General features: G+C 45.2%; 1 protein-coding gene and 1 long non-coding RNA gene across 4 annotated transcripts; one reads left to right on the top strand and one right to left on the bottom strand.

Moving 5' to 3' along the window:
• Positions 1-2,033: 2,033 nt before the first annotated feature.
• LOC107317181 lies at positions 2,034-14,566 on the bottom strand. 3 transcript variants are annotated; one of them, XR_001556764.2, is made up of 5 exons: positions 14,472-14,566; positions 5,519-5,573; positions 4,879-5,232; positions 4,693-4,750; positions 2,034-4,142 (listed from the first exon to the last, which is right to left on the bottom strand). It is a non-coding gene; the product is annotated as an uncharacterized LOC107317181 (long non-coding RNA). The 3 variants fall into 3 exon arrangements; XR_001556763.2 differs by having other exon boundaries at positions 2,034-4,126; XR_001556765.2 differs by lacking the exon at positions 14,472-14,566 and adding an exon at positions 8,265-8,586 and having other exon boundaries at positions 2,034-4,126.
• Positions 8,678-11,555, top strand: RGS2 (regulator of G protein signaling 2). The gene is made up of 5 exons (XM_015869533.1): positions 8,678-8,827; positions 8,962-9,063; positions 9,163-9,224; positions 9,997-10,163; positions 10,568-11,555. Exons 1-5 carry the CDS (start codon positions 8,712-8,714, stop codon positions 10,760-10,762), a joined length of 642 nt encoding a protein of 213 aa, XP_015725019.1. The 5' UTR covers positions 8,678-8,711; the 3' UTR covers positions 10,763-11,555.
• Positions 14,567-20,578: the final 6,012 nt, after the last annotated feature.

Raw genomic sequence — 20,578 nt, 5'->3', positions numbered from 1 at the left:
TTTACGAGTGACAGAACACTAAATAATTTTGATTATCTGATTTTTATCTGTACCTCATCTTCTAAACACACTTTCAGCCAGGGTAAAATTAGAAGGAGATGTACTAAGTCCTTGGCACTTTAGATCTCTAGTTTGGCTCAGCTGACAGCTCTAACTGGAAACGATTATTTATATAGCCATGTAAATGTTCATGGTATTATTTAACCAAATAAAGTATAAGGCCTGAGCCTCGCAAAATCTTGTGCGTATACAAGTTCCTTAATCGTAGGCTTTACAGTGGGAAATGCTTTAAGTCCTAAATGTGCTGTGGTCTGAGCTATAAGTAAATCTTATAAGGACACACCAAATGCCACAGAGGCTTGAACTAACACCTGATGTAGCCCAGCTGTATGTGCCTAAAAGAAGATAGGTAGGGAAAGCTTAAGAAATCAAACTGTTTCTTGCTCTGTTCCTCTCACAGTCCTTCAGTATTCACAACTGTACTTGACACATTGGAGGGTTTTGTCCTTTTCAACATCTACACCTGGACCGGATGCCCATGAAATTACTGAATCCCCGTCTGAACCTTTTTGCTGACTTCCCCATCTCTGCAGTTTTCTGTTGAAGCAAGTTTTATAAATTCACTGCCTACTGGCTGAGGACTGGTTCCCATTCTGGTTTTCACTTCACTTCCATCTGATTATGTAAAACCCTGAACACACCACCCCTCTGCCTTCCCCCATTCAGTAGATCGAAGAGTCCTATCCCTTCTGTTCTTGCCAGGCAGATGTTTTATTCCTTTAATCATTCTAATCTCCCTTCTTCACACTTTCTCCTTGCTCCTGCCCATTAGTACACCTTTACAGATCTATTGCCCATCAACAATAGTATGCCAGCCAACAGGAGTGAACACCAAGTGCCATCTGTCCCCACACACCAGGAAACAAAGAAAGAAAGAAGCCTTATCTTCTCTATATTCTCTGAACATGACATTCCCAGAAGAATTACAATTAAGCAGCAAGCAGGAATTGCTTAGTTTGTTGTTTTTTTTTCTTACATCTTGAGTACTTGTAATGTTGCTCAAGGGCATCAACTTTTAGTTACAGACAATATAGACAGAAAAAAAAATGAATAAAGAAACCATGAGGAACAGAAAAGCTTTGGAAATTCACAAAGCATAAGCTGAGAAAATGGAGGAGGTCTTGCAAGGCCATGGAAGGTGGCACTGTGGTAGATAAGGAACAGCAGAAAAGCAGCTTGGTCAAGGAAACCAACCATGCAATGGCTGAACAGAGGTGACTGCAGCAAAGCAAACAGCATAAATAGATTTCTCTCTCCAGAGAGGCTCTCACCTGAAAATGGTTTCACAGAAAAGAGCATTAGAGCTCTGTCTCTATAATTATCCTAAATTCCTAAAAGCATAGAATACTGCTACCACACCAAGAATATTCCAGTCCAAATTGCACTTTGCTGTAAACGTGGATAATTTTATGTGCATTTGGGCCTGCTTTCAGAAAGTTTGTTTTAAAAAAAATAATGTTGCTATTTCAAAGCAGGAACTGTATTGAGCTGACAGATAAATATGTCATACACAGAATGATGGCTGAAAATACTCAAAGGCTACACGTACCTTCAGGAAGAGATGTTCCCGATGATGTGAACTGCTAATTAATAGCAAGCAAATGTGAGACAAGAGGCAGAGAATCACTGCTACTCCACTAAGATATAAGAGGCTAGGCATGCAAAAGACAATGCTGAATTAAATACCCATCTGTTTGTGACTTAAACATCATGCAGTCCTATCTAAACTGATCTAAAACCTCATCACACACTCTGCACATGCATTGTCTCCATCTCATGCAGGTGTTCACACCACAAAACTTGGTCATTTTCCTCCAACAGCAACCCCAAATTCTGATTCTTTCTATTAGGCAAAAGTTAATCGCTACCCTCTTATGAAGGTAAATTGTATACATCCCAAGAGATATGATACATACAAAAGAAACAAACAAACAAAACAAGAACTACACCATTTGCAGGCAACCTAACAGCTCGCAACCCATTAATGATGTTTAATAGATCCAATTCTTACAGTTCTGCCACTTCAATGTAATATGGCATCCTTCTACAAAGAAACGATATTGAAACACAAACAGAAGTGATACAGTCCACAAAATGGGAGAACTAATGATTGACGCCTGGGTAGGCCAATACGTTCGAAAATACAAAGAGAGAAGTGTTAAAACCAGAAGCAATAGTAGAACTTGAGCAAAGCACAGTCTATTTTTCTGCTGCTGGGCCATAAATTGTGACCAAGGGCTTGAGCAGACAAGATCTGATCACTGGCTATGCGAGTCCATCATCAAATTCTACAAGGTACAGCAGGATATTGTGGATGCACAGGGGAATACAGGCCTGGTTTTAGATCTCCATGTTCTCTTTTTTTTCCCCCTCTCATTCCATTTTCCAAAATAGTGCTGTGTCCACAAGAAAGAAAATAAATAAATGGGGATTTAGTAAAATATCAAGCTGGTGATTTGCCTATCAGAAGACAGAGCTGGGGCTAGCAATGCCTTTATAAATTCAAATACACACAGCCAGAGAAAACAAAGGTAGCTTAGTTGTTACAGGCTCTAACAAAAAAACCTTTTTCATTTCAGTTCCACATTTCCTAGTTTTAATAAATGCAAATAAAATGATAAGAGGCAGACAGGAGACTCAGTAGGAACATATTCAAAGCAGTAAGACTGTAAAATGGGTACAGGGCAGTTGTGCAGTACTCCCAGAAGTGCAGCATCTACAGCTCAGAAGAAACAGGCTACCAACATACATTCATTCTCCACCTCTGTCTGCTCTCTGAAATACAGAGGATACAATTCAGATGCATTCTTAGTATATATAAAAAGAGCACACAGCTAAGGCAGCAGGCAAAAGCACCTCTCCTTTCCCTGCTCAGGAAAGTGCATTGCAAATCTCCCTCACTGTTTTCTCCAGACATGCATCACATTAAGAACCAAGGAGACTGCATTCATTCTAGTCCCATTTGTTACTCCCCTCACACACACACAAACTGACTTTCTCTTTCAGCTCCAAGAGTAAATATAAATATGTCATTCCTTGTGCATACATGGAGTTTACACTCTCATTTACACTGCTTACACGGCCCATGCAGCTGAAGTTAATCATAAGGGACATAATTCCACGAAGCACTGACCCCATCAGTCCAGCAAAGATGGACATCAGCCAGGCAGTGAGCAGCCAGCAGTGATGCCAAGGGTCCTCTCCGCTGAGCCCCAGCGTTGCTCCAGCTTTGGAGTAGTTGCAGAAATATGAGGTTTCAAACTCAAGCATCTTTTGTGGTGTTTTGTTGCCTGACCTTCTTCCCCATGGCAGTAAACACAGTGCCTTGTATAAACACAGAGCTGCTTTTGAGTGAGTGATGGAAAGAATGAGAAAAACAGCAGTTGTTTGAGCTGGGTATGTCAGAATGGGCCATTAAATGAATGATGCTGAACACAGACTTGAGCCTAATCTAGATGTTGAAAGTCCTGGCAGCTTCCAGTGGCTACTCTTTCTTTCATAACTTTAAGTGCTTGCACATTAGTAAGTAATTAGTAAGTAATCTGCACAATTGCTCTCCTTATTTGGCTTCTAGACATGAGTGGCTTTTTAAATTGAATCCCTTGTTAGAACTAACAGCTCCTTTTATCCCTGCAGTGAGTGCACAAGACTCCTCAGAGACTTGTCCACAGATGTGAAATTAATCTCTCATAGCTGCTTACTGTACGCAGATTACAGCATCTCTATTAGTCTGCAGTAAACAAGCTGTATGGTTTGCACAGCATGCAAGAGAGGAGTAATCCATAATAAATGGAGGACATTGTCCTTATCTATTCTGTACCCAAAGGAAACAGATGACAGTCAATACAGTTGGTGTAAGTCATACTGTGGATGTAGGTGTATAACATGGAAGAGAGTCATTTCCTCAGTGTAATTTTTTGTTCTTTTAATTTCTTCTTGTAATTCACCTGATGTGTTTGAATATATCCCAAAGAGTTGCGCCATCTCGTCCCCTTGCTTCTTTCTAAGGTCCCAGTCTTGCCAGGAATGTTGTCTCAATCTTCAAATAACAGTTTGGGTTGGAGAGCTACCAAAAAGCCAAACTTATTTAAAGCAAAGAGATTAAATAAACAACATGATTTAACATTAAAAAAAAAAAAAAAGAAAGAAATTTGCAGCAACTAAACACCAGTTTTATGATAAGCTAAGCTAATCTTTATGATATGCTAAGCTTAACCTTAACTCAGGTTTCTTGCTCTCACCTATCAGTGATGCTGCATTCAGCTTTTGGGAAGCTCCCACCTGAGCCACCCACCACCAGTGTTAAGTACAGCTTGTCAAAACACAGCCAAATTACGTGTAGCTTTTTAGGCTTCTGGGCACAACCTACTGAAGCGTGCAGTCCTGTGCTGCTGTTTGCCAGCACCATAAACAACACAAAGTACATCTTAGTGCAGTTACCTGCCACACGTGTCTGCTATAGCAGTGATGCACTGAGGAACTCTAATGCTGGAGCAACAGCAAAGCATTGCTTCAATGATTTCTGGGGAGTTTTATCTGCTTAATTTCTTTTTAAATGTGATAAATGACTTTGTAGCTCCATTCATACCATTTAAAGGTTTGGATCCTTAATTTTCATACAGAATGACTCACCTGGAATCAACTCCGAGCTGCTTTCTTCTGAAGACTTGTCTGAGTGCTGAACAAATAACTGATGAGAAAAAATGTTCCAGGAGAACAATGCATTTTCCTCCAACTAATGCACTTCAGTTGGAGGATTAAAGCAGTGTTTTGCAATGCTGAGCATTAAGTGAGTGACTAATGTCCCAGGCTGCTTACCTGTGGCTCTTTCCCAGGCTGAGGCACTCTGCACTCCCTGTGCATCCCCAACCACAGCCTCACCTCTTCGCTGTGCTCCTGAACCAGCCAGGAGGGTTGCTAGAAGCTGGCAAATATCACTCTGTATATCTTGCACTGATTACTCTCACTGCTTTCTCTATGGGAACAGGTCAGGATGCCACTGGATGAATGTGGCACCACTTACACTGTGCAGGAATCCTTCCTTCTGGCTTTCACTTGTGCTCTCTCTAGTCCAGACGAAATACTTGTTTTCAAAACCCCAAACTTTCTGAATTCTTCATATTCCTCCCCAGTCTTCAGATTGCTCACTGTTGTACTCCTGACTGCATTCACCTGCAGGGGAGGAGGAATGGATTGATTTATAAGTCACCCAGACTTTCTAGCTCAATGTCTGACTAATGCCATTTAGGTTTCATTAACTTAGATAATCACCAAAAGGACCATGTACTGAATGTGTTACGAATGATATGACAACGTCCACACATCCAGGTTTAACAAACATACTTGCTTGTTCAACATCCCTCTGCACACAGAGTTTAACTAACATGGCCTTTTGAAAGAGGGGGAAACAAAATAGACTGCAAGACCAACAAATCACAGAGACACTGTTTTGCATCACCTGGTTAGCAGCAAACAAGATTAATCACATCTCTGCAGCCCAGACGATGTAGTGCCTGCAAAGAAAATTTCATTGTTAAAAATACACCGCTTCTTGCTAAGCTGTTTGTTTTCAGTATTGACAGAAGAGGTAAGGGATATTGAGAATGTCCTGTCCTTTGCAAGGAAGACGGTTTCAGCAGGCTCTGCTCAGCCTCTGCTTCCAGAGGGACTAAGCAGACCTCCCACCAGCAGGGCAGCACCCAAAGCCAACATTTCCCAGCCTCGGTGGGCAGAGGAGGAATCAGAATCTGCTCCTCAAAGCCTGAATTCAAATTGTTCTCACAGTGTGACACACGTACAAGGCCACAGAACAGCAAATGCTGCAAGAAGGCATATTGTTCTGGTTTATCCACTTTTTGTTCAATTCCAGGGCTATTTTTAGCAGTTTTATAAACTCCCATGGCTGCCTATGTAAAAACAAGGTGGATAACAGCTGGGGTTGATGAGTGCCCAGAGAGCTCTGTCTGGTTTATACACTACTCAGACAGAGGATTTTGTTGAGTGAAAAGAGATCCGCACATAACAAGATGCATTTTATTTTCTATTTAGCAAAGACCAAACATTTAATTGCTCCGGTCTTAGCATTGGGCCACAATAGTGTTAAATTTAGGCCCAGAAATGGCTTCTTGTGATTTGCAGGTTTGCAGCTTCACAACTGGAAAATCACATAGGGTAAAGCAGAGCAGCACCAGCGTCAGGGAGCACCAAGCTGACCTCAGCGAGCCTCCAACAATCCATCACACGGCAGCTAGAAAGCCAGCAGTCACACACACTGCATGCTGCTGGAGCTGTAAGAAGCACTGGAAGGTCTGAATGCAAACAACAGAATGAGAAGCAGACTAATGCTTGGAGTAAACATCTTCTCTTGCATACAGAAATATCAGAAAGGGAGGCAATTGTAATGAATCATATCTTAACACCTTATTCCTTCTTTTGAACATGACTTTTTGCTAGCACCAGACAACAGTTCAGTAAAGCATTCCTCCGATAACTCTGATGTATGGTTTGAGCCACCATGCAAAAGCATTTTCTCTCCTCTGGGCTTTAATGAAACTCTTTGCACTATTTTTTGGTATGTTCTTTCCTATCCTCCAAGTCTTCTCTATAAAAAGAAGAAACAAGGACTGGCATTTTAGCAAATGCAGACACAGACTTAAATACTATGCAGTGAGAACGCCTGCTCTCCGGGGACTTGGAAAAGATCAGCACAGCTATTGCAACACATAACGTAACTAAGATGGAAAAAACCTCATCTTCTACCCTGGATGTTTATTGCATATGTTACAGCTCCCTGTGCATCTCGCTATCGCTGCTGCTAGCAGGAATCGTATAAGCAGAAAAAGAACAGAACATTCTCAAGAAAGCCTCTGCAAAAAGAAGTGTGATCTCCAGGGTGAGAGCTTGTGTCATTAATGCCCGACATCAGATTTCATTACTTGGCAATAGCTGAATTCTCACTGACTTGAGCAGCAAGTTCGGGCTGCAGGCTCCCCCCCCTCACTTTCCATTGGCCTTGCTCCTTTACAGCGAGATTACAGTTACAGGAATAGATTAAGTCTTCAGAAGACATAAAGGAAAAGGTTTGGCACTACACCGGTAGCAGCCCTTGCTGTGCAGACACACAGAGGCTGTTGCACCCCAAGTGAGCGAGGATGGGTTGGGGCAGCACTGCTGGATTCTATGGGAACATTAAAAATACCATCAGCAAGAGGCAGCGTGAGATGCAGCATGGATGCTGCATCCCTCACTTTGCCTGTGGCTCCTCTGCCATCCCAAAAGCAGACTGGTGCAACCTGCCTAGTTCACGTGATGCCAGCAGCAGCGCTGATGACGTTGTTTGATGTCAGACACATTCCCCTTCTATTTAACTCATACACAGAAAACATCTTCTGTCACACAAATGTTTTAACTGCTGTCCCAGCAAAGGTCAGGGTCACTACCAGAAAGCACGCAGCACAGCATGATGCAGCAAGAAACTATTCCATGTAGTTTCTTCTTCACTGCAAAAAACCAACACAGAACCAACAAAACATGCTAATAGCCTCACTTTAGGAGCGTAATGAAAATGTAAACTTCAAATACATATTAATGCAGATGATCAAAGTTGATCTAAGTATCTTTTTAAAACCAGATGTTATAGCAAGTACATCTTATCAGGCCATCTAACCTTACAATTCCATGTTCATAGGGTTGAAAAGGACCACAATGCTCATCTAGCTTCAAACCTCCTGCTATGTGCAGGGTCACCAACCACCAGACCAGGCTGCTCAGAGCACGTCCAGCCTGGCCTTGAATGCCTCCAGTGTTTTATTTTAACCTGAAATGCTATTTTCCCCTCTCACTGTTTAAAGACATAACAAAAGCTGTCTTAGAATCATTAAGGTTGGAAAGACCTCTCCAAGCCCAACTCCAGCCCATCCGCACTGACCATGCCTCTCAGTGCCATATCCTCCTCCTTTCTGGAACACCTCCAGGGACGATGACACCCCCCTATCTCCCAGCACAGCCTGTGCCACTCTATCACCACAAACTATTCCTAATACCTAACCTGGTCCTCCCCGGGAGCAACGTGAGACTATTCCTTCTCATCCTCACACAGGCTTTTCCTTAGCAAGCTCCCACCTGGGCAGCTCCTGCACGCAACAGGCAGCAGTACTGCATCCTTCTTTAAATGCTTTCAAATATTAAATAGAGGCCGTTTTTACCTAAGGCAAGATGCTCTGGCACAAGGCTGTGGGGGGGGGATGCTTTTTCGAGCCTAAGGTGTTGTGACGCGTGCGGCCGGTAGGGGGCAAAACGACGTGCTCAAATTTATCGCCGCTTTGGTTTTATCTTTTTTTCTTTTTTGAATAAAGGGGCCTTTATTCCTCCTTCCTCCTTTTCTTCTCTGCTCAGAAGCCTGTGCTGACTTTACGGACCCAAATCTGCAAATCGAAGAGGAAGAGAAGTAGAGTTGGAAAAGCAGCTTAAAGAGGAGAGAGAAAGAAAAGAGCGGAGAGAAAAGTAGCTCTGGGAGGGGTGGGAGGGGAAAGGGGGGGGGAAAAAAAAGAGAATAAATCAATATCGGAGCGCCCGGCCATACGGGGCGGGGCGTGGGGCGGAGCACGGGTGCTATATGGGGCGCTGCTGCAGCCGGGCAGCGGTGTAGGGCGATGCAGAGCGCCGTGTTCGTTGCTTTGCCGCAGGACGGCGGGCGGATGGAGCGGGGCAGCCGACGACGAGCTGAGCTGGAGGAGACGGACAAGGGCAGGATGATGAAGCGCACCATGTGAGTGGCACCGCCGGCTCGGCCGAAGGGAAAGGTTTCTCTCTTCTGCTCGCAGCCTGAAGGCGGCTCTGGGTACTGGGGTGAGGTTGGTGGTTGACGGCTTCGTTGTAAATGAGCGTCTTTTGTTTTTCCAGCATTAAAGACTGGAAGAAGAAGCTGAGCTACTTCCTGCAGAACTCTTCCCGTTCTGGCAAAATGAAGTCCAACAAAGCGAGCAAACACCACACCTATTTCAGGTGAGTTCCAGCCTTAGATAACTCGAGTGCTGCACAAAAGAAGCAGCAGATCTCGAGCTGCGGTCTCACTTTCTCTGCTCTTCTCTCTGCCTCACACAGACCTTCCCCCGAGGAAGCCCGGCTGTGGTCAGAAGCCTTCGATGAACTGCTGGCTAACAAATGTAAGTTGGTCTTCAGGCTGTAACTGTTAAGAACGAAGCAGGGGAGAAGCTGATATAGGAGATGGCTTCCCTGCATGTCAGTACTGCACGGAGCTCTTAAAGTAATATTAAAGCAGAGCTCCCCACTCTGAAGCATTGTAGCTGTAGGCTCTGTAGTTCAACTTTACCTATTCAGCCTGGCTTTGCCATAAGTGCAAAGCACTGTGCTCTCTTATCCAAATCAGATTCATTCTTATAATTCAGTAAGGATTCTGCAGCACAGAAGTCCACTGATTTCATTTTCTTGTGGGGCAGATTTTTGCTGGGGAAAAAAAAAAAAAAAAAGCACTCAACAGCACAGCAGTAACAACTAAGAGCTGATACGGCAATTTGTTCTTTGAACTTCTGAGTCATCCTTTCCATTGCAAAAGCGTTCCAGGGGTTTGTTGTGCTGTCAGAAGTATTTGCTCCAGCATAAAGGTTAATGAGGATGATCCCATCTAGAGCTTTTCTTCTTAACGTAGCTCATCTGCAGGTATCATAAGGGTACACACTGACTAGAAACAGCTTTTGGTTTTGCACTTACATTAATTTGGCTGACTTGAAGCCTGCCAAGCTGTTAGGGTGTTAATTTGCCTGCAATGTGGATTTCTTATTACCATAACATTGCAGAAAAGACCAGAACTACAGCAAAATATTTTGCTAGGAGCAGATGTGACAAATTGGCAAATATAAGATGCCTGGAATACTTAATTGATGTGGTTTTGCCTCCCTCCCCCCTTCCTTTCCCTAGATGGTGTTGCTGCTTTCCGAGCTTTTCTGAAGTCTGAGTTCTGCGAAGAGAACATCGAGTTCTGGCTGGCATGTGAGGACTTCAAGAAAACCAAATCCCCCCAGAAGCTGACACTGAAGGCAAAGAAAATCTACAATGACTTCATTGAAAAGGAGGCTCCCAAGGAGGTAAGGAAAGCACACAAGCATTGCCCTGTTTCGTGTCTTTAGCCCCACTCTATTCCTCTGAGCTTGTAAGATGCAGATGCCACAAATGCATTGGACACAACTTTTCCCTGACTGCCTTCTTTCATCAAGGTGGAAAATGGTACAAGCTGTACTTCAGATTCCACCTTAGCATGAATGGGGAGGGGGGGAGGAAAAACCAGCCTTGTCAAACACCTGTAATACTTGGGTTTGGCACCAGAAAACAGCATACCTGGATTACTCCAAGTTTTCATAGTAAAGAAATAATTTAAAAGAAACTACATCAATTTATCCCTGAAACAAAAGGACTCCTGACCTCTTCAAAAGTGTTGTGCTTGTTGGGATTCAGTTCTCAGAAAGTAAGCATCTGTTTTTTTGTATTTCAGATAAACATTGACTTCCAGACCAAGAACATGATAGCACAGAACCTCCAGGAAGCCACACACACCTGCTTCAGTGCAGCACAGAAGAGAGTTTACAGCCTCATGGAGAACAACTCATACCCACGGTTTCTGGAATCGGAGTTCTATCAGGAGCTGTGCAAGAAGCCTCCCATCACCAGAGCTGCCCAGGGAACATGAGTGCAGAGTGAGGAAACACCTCTCAGCTACCAAGGAACTGAGCTGGCTTGGCAGCATCCTGACCTGAGAGACTGAGATGGGAGCACTCAGTCAGTTTGCCTCAGCATAAGGACTGATATTGACTTTGGTGCAAAGCTGTTGGCAAAGGACATTGTTGGAAGGCGTTTGTGGCTGGCAGCAGTGCACCAGGCTGGTGATGTCCTTTTTGGAGTGCTGCAGTAAAGGAGCCTGCACGCATCTAACTGAGCTGTGCCTTGTGACACGCTCCTTGTCATAGCTGTGGTGTTATACAGCAGGTCAGCACAGAGCTGCCCTTCTGCAAGCAGAAGCATAAGTCTGTGCAGTTGAGCAGTGCTGGGAACTTGAGTCATGTATAGATTCTGGTGGCTTTTTTTTTTTTCCCCCTGCACATCAACCAGTACTGCTGTCATCAGTTCCTGGGTGTTGTAACACCATCTGTTTAAGCTGACATGAGCTGCAAAGAGATGTACTGAGGTTTGTGTGTGGTTTGCAGGCACCAGTTCTACCCTCACTGCTGTGCAAGGAGGGGACAGCCAGTTCTGCTCTAGGAGGAATGAGCTGTGCAGCACAGCCTGCAGGGCTGGGCATGGCAGCAGGGCTGCGTGAAGCTGGGCAGAGGGCAAAGCCCAGCTACAGTGAACAGGAGCTATACAGTATTATATTTATATACAGATTATGATTGTGTTGAACGCTGCAATATGTCATAATTTTGTTTGAGACAGCAAGCTTCAGTGAAGTCTTACTGTTTTTAATAAACTATTTTGATACAGAACTGCTTTTGTTGCTTGTTTTGCACACACACAAACTGGTCTGAGTGAGTTATCCTGCAGTAACCACTCTTACAAGTGCAGTCTCCACTGGGCTAATTTTAAGCAATTCACTCTTGATATACAAGGCACGTTGGTGCTTCAAACATAGTAAAAACCTTCAGAGCTTGAAAGCTTTGCTAGAATCTACCTCAAAATTATCTCTACGACAGTGCAAGGTACACAAACAGCTGGACATGTCAGATCAGCCAGAAAGCAGCAGCATTGTTGCTAGAGCTCCCAGCCATAGAATACAGGCACTTACAGTGCAGCAGCACAGCTGCTCCTCCTCAAGACCTCTACTTCAAATACAGCTTCATTTCCAGGCTGCAAAGCCTGTGCAGAAGCAAACACTTTTGCTGCCTGCTGAGCAAGCACACCTTAGCAGGAGTCTAGCGATCCATACCGTGTGCGTGCTTGATTTTTTTTCTGTTTGACAACATCCAAAGTCAACATTCAAAATCTGAATTCAGTATCTTCTCACATCCTGGTTCCAACTACTTCTCCTACCCTTCTCATATCACAGCTTCACCTGCTTGGTTCATGTATCCCCAACAGCAGTCGCTTCTCCAAGCATCAAGAAAAGCCTCACTACAGTATTTCAGCTGCATAGCAAAAGCAGCTCTACTATGCAAGTCACAGGATTTGTAGCAGTGTACAAACGTATACGCATTTTACTGTCTGTAGACATAGAAAGAAGCATAGCCCCAGAAACAGGGCTGCATGGGACCTACCTATCTGTGAGAGCTGGCTCTCCCGCAGTCAAATTTATTGATCGCTTGGTTATACCCACATAGAACAAGCACAATAAAAAAGGCTCTGCCTGATGATTTACTGTAACAGAAAGCTTTTTTCCCTTCAAACCAGGGCAGAAAAAAAAAAATAAAAAAAATTGGGCCGATAATTGCTTCTGTAATCTAACGAAATAATTTGAAAAGCATAAAAATAGTCAGAAGTGTACCTATTAATGACTCAGAGCCAGGGCAGGAAAAATTCCATGAAACTTCAAGGGCTTCAGTGAAGCTGCATTAACTTGTGCCAGTCTGGGACGTGCTAATTAACTACGGCGGGTGTCTGGTTTCAGGGAGAGAAACACTGTGAATTTCAGCAGGTGCCAGAACTACTTATAGTGCTGCATGTAGTCCAGAGGGGAAAATGAGGTGGGGCTGTTAGGCAGGGCATCAGTGCCTGAGGGCTGTACTTGTGTATTTGTAATAATTGAGTTGTTTACATGGATCATAAAGAAGATTGTGCTGGCAGCCCCTCAGCTCACACAGTGCATGCCATCAGTACCAACAAGCCAAGCTGTGTCCCTGGGGGAGTCTTTCTGCAGCCCGAGCACCCTGATTGCTTTGAAAGTATTGCTTCCTGCCCTCTGACTGCAGTTAAAAGTGGTACCCTGCTCTTGGTATCCAGTGGCAACAAGTAACAAACTGCTCCCTCCTTGTCAGCTAGCAGTCTGCTCACCAGCAGTGGCAGAGAAGGTCTGGGAATGTCAAGGGGAGGGCTGGGGTCTTGCAGGACCACGTGAGGTTGGCTAGAACACGAGTCTTTTTTTAGCTCCCATTAGGATTTCAAGTCACTCCAGCCCTTAGCCGTGTTGACAGCCACCCAGGCAGAAAAATAAAGGGAACCCTGTGGGTAATGGCCTTCCAGGAACCTTAGCTGTAGATGAGAACAGGCTGTGAGCAAGCAGGCCATAAACAAAGCCAGTAGTTTTAGAGAAAGAACTTTCTGCAAAAAGCTGAGGAAGGGGAGAAACGAGCAGCTCCCTGAGGGCAGAGGCAGCAGGACACCCCAGTCCTGCTATCGCAATCCCCAGCTGTAAACTAAGCCGAAAAAGGCAGTGTTAGAGCTTGCACTAACACAGCTGATGTTGGGCTATGGAGAAGCAGGCTTGCTGATAAACACCCACAAAAAGAGAATAAGGACAACTCAACTATCCACACATAGCCACAGCAAGTCTCACAATATCTGATGCTTTTCTTAGAGAAAAGCTTTCCCATCAGAACATTTCTCACCCTTATGATTATGCATAAGCTTGGAACTGCAGACTGAATCTCTGCTTCCACAGTAAATCCCCAAACCAGAATGTGAGGTAGGAAATTAGAGTTAAAAAAATCTCAAACTTCTGTATATTTTTTGTGAAGAACAACGTAAGTCTCATCATCTTGGGAAACTAGGACATGAGTTTCAAATGCCTGGTTACAGCAACAGCTTGCTGCAGAGGGCTTGTTCTGACAGGGCAATCTGATAGAGAGCTCTTTATGCTATCAGGAAGCCAACATGTAAAGTAACCTCTTAAAACATGTAACCAAAGCAGCTGCCCCTTGACAAGTGTACTCTGACCCAAATGCTGGAGAGGACCTTTGAAAACAGGGAGAGCTAAACAGCCATGCTGACTCACCACAGCAGTGCGATGGGAACATAATGCCATCCTCTAAACAATATGAAACACAATGCTCTCGCTCCTTGTATTTGTGTATTTGGGCCAGAAAATGTACTACAGCTATAAATAAAAGCACACTTCTACTTGAAATTCCAAGATTCTATTTGAAGAAGAGGAAGCTGATAATGGTTTTAAACACCTTAGTAGGCACGCGTATACAGAAGAGTTTGTTGGCTAGGCTTCATAGTTTGGCCACTCATGCAGAGCACAAAAACAACTTCTAGGAACGGTTTTAGGATTTTCATAGATTAATGGGGTTTTTTTTGGGTAATTCCTTCTCCTTCATCAGTATGGCAATAGCTGGTGACCCCAATAATCTGTGCACGCCAGGACAAACTGCCAAAGAGCAGTGGGAGATTAGAATGGGACTAACAACATAAGCCACGATATTAACCCAAGGTTCATCCCACAAACAGGGCAGAAGCAGACCTACCTGTAACACAGCTCCATGACCTATCCAGGAAAGAGGGAGAGATGCAAGGCTGCACCTACAGCACAGCTCAAAGGAAATTAGGGAACTCAAGGCTGAGCTTAAATGGAGCCCCAGCCCACAGGCAGCACCTGTGGGGGGGACTCAGGTGGGGCTGACCAAGGCAATCAGTGGCCTGACTGTGGGTGGGACTTCTTTCCCAATGCTCACTGTGGAGTCCCAGCAGCTCATGATCTTGAAGCAGTCTGAATTTTTGAGGTGGTTCTGTGGCAGGATTTGCACTGACCATCCTCAGAAACAGCCTGCAGAAATCAGCCTCGTACGGTTATGGTAGATGCTCTCATTGACGTGCTCCTCAGCACTGTAACTGGGAAATGAGAGCTGGGCCAGCACAGAAACGTGGGCAAAATAGTCCCAACTCCTACGCAGGAGTTTAAAATGTGAGTCCTTTGTGTCTGTTGGCAGTCTTTCATTGAAGTAAGCACTGAGATCAGAGTTTCCAGCAGCGACAGAGCACCCAAGAGCAGCAATTAAATGATGTTCCATTAAAAATATTAAATATCCCATTGAAGATAATCTAATTGACAGAAATTACTATTTATGTTTTCCAGCCAGTTTTCCCACTTCAGATCTAATGGAATAAGTTGTTTCTGTGTTACAGATTTAAAAGGAGAGCAGCTCAGTTGCTGCCTGGCTCAGAGCCTGACTTTGGGCTTTCAGAGGACGTGGTACTAATCTGATATTTATAGGGCTTGGAAAGTCGGCTGGCCAATGGGGATGAGGCACTTAGGAGCAGAGCAACCTGTTTATTTAGCTGGTGTGTTCCTCCACCTTCAGGGGTGTCATAGTGAAATTGGAACAAGTGCAACATGCAGGGACACACGTGTTGCAGAGGGGCAGTGAGATGCTGTGTAAGCATCCTTCTGGTTCAGGCAGTGGGGCTAACAAGACAAACCCAAGGCTGGGACCAGCCAGGGTGAGGTCTGCTGTAGGGCTGAGCTCAGGGGGTTGTGGAGTGGCCCCACAGTGGGATGGGGCTGTTGCAGTTGCAGACTTGCAGAGCCCAGCAGCTCCCCTTCTCACAGCAGGGCTGGTGTTGCGTCATGGAGATTGTCTGCTGTGTGTGGCTGCCCACCTTGGCATCCACCCAGCCTTCATGCGTCTGTTTGCAAAGCTGAGCTGTCTCCTGATTTGGCTGCGTCTGATTTGTGCTGTTTATGCTGCCCAAGACCTGCTCCGAGTCTGGGACCAGAGTCTAAGCAAGGGAGAGAAAAAACTACCAGGAGGGCCAGGGTTCCTCCAGCTGTGCTCAGTGCCATCAGCTGTCTGAAATGTTGTTCTGCTGCATGTCTGTCCTGCAGGCTGCTGGGCCCAGAGCAGGAACCTTCCATTCTCACAAGGAGAATGCAGTATGGCTTGGACCTTCCAGATGGAAGTGCCAGGTAAAACATGCAGTGTAAATGTGTCCTGGCTGGGAAGTGAGGAAGTAAACAGCTGTGACCTTAGATCGGGTGGTGGAAGAGACATGTGGATGGAAGGGTGGGGTTTGATAGCTGCACGACCCAACTGGCTGCATCTTCATCAAACCAGGGAGATCATACTTGTCTCAACAGGTTAATTAATGCCTGTATAAGCACGCTGTTAGCTATTGAATAGGCACCAAATTTTCCCAGTAAAGCCTCTTGGCTTAATTTTTTACAGGAAAAAACATGGTGCTTTACAGAGCCATGCATATGAAGAAGTTGGGTTGTCCTGACATCAAGGGACCAAATTCATTTTCCTCTCAAACTCTCACAAATAGATTCTCTCTGGAGGGCCACTTACAAATTCAGGCTAAATCAGTAATTCTGAGGAACTCACTCAAAAGCCAGGATTTGGCTCAACATTCAGATGTCTCTGTCCATAAATCCCTAAGGAAGCAATAGTGGATGTATCTTTTGCTAATGCCAAAGCGGCAATATATATACTATGTCATCTTCTTGATTTTCCTACACATTGGGCTCAGGCTCCTCATCTTGGTAGAAACTGCAGCAGCTACAGGTACTACAGAAATGCTGCAGTCACCCCAAGGCCTCACAGATGTATTAATGCTGAGAAGCTGGAATCCTTGGCAGCCGTTCATTGCAGTCTGGGAAGTGAAATGTTCTCACAGCCCAGATGAATCCATTTGCCGTAGCTTGTCAGAGCAGTTTCCCAAAGGTGGAAGAGGGTCTCTGCAGGTCTCGCTATGTTTTGTGTGCTCTGTGCTTCAGAGCTGCCTGCAGGGTCTGTTGGTGCAGCAAGACAAGATATGGGACTATGATAGCTGTGCTCAGCACTGCAGTAACTCAGCTCACAACTTCAACAGCTGAGCTCCGGAGCAGCATGAATACCAGCAGGCAGGTCTGGGAAGAGGTGAAGAAAGGGACTTGACATCAGCTTCTGAATGCCCTTTGAAAGGTGTATCGTAGGACAGCTCCTCACTAAACTGAATGTCCCTCTGCCCCAGAACCCTTCCTAAAGCTGGCAGTGGTCCCCGAACGTGGATTGTTACATAGTGCCATGGAAAACTCATGTCTAGAGCAGAGCAGGGAAACTGAGGAGTTTAATAACTAGGAGACAAATATGCTACCTTCTCAGAGGCCAGCATTTAAGCCTTTGCTTAGATACAGAGATAGAGAGCACCAGCCCTCTTTTCCAGCCAACTTCCCTTCCCCTTTTGATCCTCCCCATCCAAGTATTTCTTCTACGAAAAAGTTACCCGCAGTCTAAAATGTCACATTTGCTTGAAGCTGTTTGGCTCTGAGCAAACACAGTTTTTATGAAGTGTGCTGCTCTGGAACACAGATGCTTGTAAACTATCTCTCCTTTTGTATGTTTCCTTACAAAAACAGGCAATTACATTGACATAAAGAAGTACCGCGCTCTGGAATAAGCAGCCTGCACACTGAAAGGTCACTTGTCTATTGGTGTGCAGATGCACTGAGACCTCCAAGGAAGGAACTATACCATGCACGCAAGGGTTGCAGCAAATCTCTCTGTATATTTTTCCCACGGCTGCTAATTATGAGGGAATGTACAGAAAACAGCTCTGAGCTGCCCTGTTTGTTAGCGGTTGGAATCTCAAGGAACGTTTCTTAATCAGCCCTGCTGGGCTCCATAGAACAGGTGGTTGTTCTCTGTTGGTAGTTTCCATCCTGTGAGAAAACCAAACATATATCAAGGCAACAAGCTGATGATAATGTCTAGTGTGGAAAGGATACAGGCTGTACCCCGCATCCCTGCTAACATACCCACCCTGCAAAGTCCCTGTTGCATTTAACCCGAAGCAACCAGAGCATACAGCCTGGCTCAGTAAAGGCGTGTAGATTTTACAAGCAATCCCTGAGCTCATGCAGGCAGAGCCTTTCTTTCTGTCAGAGCAGCCCTGGGGAGCAGTGCGGGGAACAAACCTGTGAGTGTTTCTTTAGCTCCTGAGTGAGCTCTGGGCTGAAGCTCTGGCAAAGGGTTGCTCTTGTCAGCATGCATCATGTTCAGGGCAGGGGAAGGGTGACAATGCACATACCAGCATATTTTCCGCTAGGAAATGGTAAGTGATTAATGATGATGGCAGTCATTAACAAGAAGGAGAGTCAGGAAATAACTTGCAAAGGCAGCAGCAGCTCCTCTGAGTACTCAGGTCTGGCAGAGCAGCCAGGAGAGCTGGGCAGGGGCAGGTGCCCATCCTGCAACGGGAGGACTGGAGCCAATGAAAGCAGAATAAAAGCAGACATAAGAGGAGCAAGATGAAGAGCAATGCCAGCTGCAGGGTCTGCACAGAGCTTTGGTGCCATGAACAGGAGAGATACGTGGATGAAATGATGCTCGAGAGGTGTGTGGGGGGGTCACCAACAGGTAGGAATCGTTCCCCCTCAGAGCGAGGGATGTTGGCAGCAGCACCACAATTTGCACTCCCCAAGGATGGAAATAATGCAGCTGCTTTGCTGCTTCTCTGACAACAGAGTGTAATTAGCACTTGTGGAGCCAATGCAGCCCAATGGCTTATTCCTGGAACAGGCCATTTGCAAAGCGGATATAACCACAAAAGGACACGAAGAATTCCTTCGAAAGCAGTTTACCAAAACCAGCCACATTTAAGTCTCTCTCTCTTTTTTTAAATCTCAGTATGATGTTAACATGCACTTCAGAGGACCCTGAGCAGTGTCACCAGCTGGATGACAGCTGTTTTGTCACATCCTTCCCAATCCTCTGCCCCGTTCGGTGACTGACACTGCTCAGGATATGCCACAGGATATACATCCGTGCTCCTACGTGAGCTTTCTGATGGGCAAACTTACGCATTCGTATCAGCATGGATTCAGGGAATCTTGCTCAGTCAAACTAAAGTTTGCACGTTACGTTTCAGCATGACGTATGAGGGATGGCTGTATTCCTGGGAAGCAGTGCAGTCATGCTGCCTCACTCCCTCCACATTCCCACTCCCTGCACGTCCCTCTCTTTCCTTGCTTGCATCTGATTTAGCAACTGCGCAGCTGCTGCAGAGCTGAATGAGCAAGCGGGTCTGACAGGCAGTTTCTTTTTCTTCAGCTTATTTCTTTTCCATGGAACAGCTGTCCAGTGTGCCTTGCTCTGCAGCCTCTGGATGAGGGTGATGGGAGGAGAGGATCTAACCCTAACCCACCAGCCACCCCACCGCACCTGCCTTTTCCCACCAGTCTGTCCATGTGCTCATCCTGCCTGAAAATCCTAGCAGTTCATTAAAATGCCATTCCAGAAACTTTTCTGAGTAAAATATGTTGGCTTTCAAATGGGCTGCACCAGGTATGGCTGCAGGAACATCAGAAAGATGCAGATACCTGCAAATTTTCTATGACACGTTGTCCCAGGAAGCAGCTGTTTTCTGGGATCTTGCCAGAGCCAGCTGGGAGGACTATTTACATACTAAGCATGAGCAAGGGGCAAAGTCCTTTCCTTTCAACCAGCAAAGACTTCAAGGGAAACGCTGTTTGAGGCCCGGGCTGTATTCAGAGGCAGAGTACCTTGGCTCTGATGAATGTGGCCAGACAGTCAGGAAGGTGGAGCTGACCCACCTCCAGGTTCATGTCCCTAGTCACTGCTTTGTCATGCTTTCCCCTTTGTGCTCCTCCTCAAGCACACCACCAGCATCTTGAAAGGAATGCGATTCATCTGAAAACAGCCCCTCCTTCCTCGATAGCCCAACTAGACCAGTCACATCACAGCGCATTGGGAGATGTTCAGAGGCTGCAGGAGCAATATCCATTGGGTTGATATCAACAGCAAAACTGTGAGCGTGGCGGTGCCCAGAGGGAAGGGATGCCTTGGGCTGGTTCTTGGGAAGGAAAAGGGCTTGTTTCCGGAATGAACAAAACCCCTGCTGCACTGCAACAGGGAAAGCACTCTACAAGTACCGTAGAGATTTTTATAGGGCAAATTTCCAATTATGTAACACCTTGCTACAGATTCATTGTCAGAAGCCAGCCACTGAGGCAGTCAATCAAATCTGCCATTTTCTACAGTATTTCAATATCACCAAGCAGGCACATTTTCCTAAACTAGCTAGGATAACACTGATTTCGTCCAGAAGTCAGTATATGTGAGGGGAAGTTAGCTCTAGCTTAGCTTGTTGATGCTTACTTCTTACTGTGTATCTTATAAATATTCTCCCCCTGCCATGCACTACCTGTAACAGAGAAAATAATTTACTGGAAACAGACTCACAACAGCCTCAGCAGCTAAAGCTATTGTTGTTATTGATTGTGTGATCTCCTGTGTGATGCCCGGAGTCACACTTTGACTAGGGGCCAAACAAACTGATTCCGGTTAAAGCAAGAATTTTAATGCTGCTTTTGAATAGCTTGAGCTTTCATTTCAAATGTGCTAAAGCGTCATAGAAAATGTATTTAGAGTATATGTGTGCTTCTAAAAATTACCCTATCTCCTACCTTGCTCTCTTCTAAACAGGCAGGTGGGACGTAACTGGCTGCTCTGATTGGGCTCCCACAAGGATGTACCGGGAGTGAGCCCTGCTGTACTTTCAGGAACACCAGAGGACTGACCGGGTGAGCTGAGGCAGGAGGCTGTTTCCCAGACCCTGCTGCCCGATGGTAATT

Source organism: Coturnix japonica, chromosome 8 (genome assembly GCF_001577835.2).
Source record: "Coturnix japonica isolate 7356 chromosome 8, Coturnix japonica 2.1, whole genome shotgun sequence".
In the NCBI taxonomy this organism is placed as follows: Eukaryota; Metazoa; Chordata; class Aves; order Galliformes; family Phasianidae; genus Coturnix; species Coturnix japonica.
This window is presented reverse-complemented; position numbering and strand designations above follow the sequence as displayed.

Bases quoted from the DNA above. Each gene is read 5' to 3' on its own strand.
- RGS2 (XM_015869533.1), top strand. From the start codon at position 8,712: ATGCAGAGCGCCGTGTTCGTTGCTTTGCCGCAGGACGGCGGGCGGATG. The intron at 8,828-8,961 runs GTGAGTGGCACC...TTGTTTTTCCAG, and splicing joins AGGATGATGAAGCGCACCAT to CATTAAAGACTGGAAGAAGA. The intron at 10,164-10,567 runs GTAAGGAAAGCA...TTTGTATTTCAG, and splicing joins AAAAGGAGGCTCCCAAGGAG to ATAAACATTGACTTCCAGAC.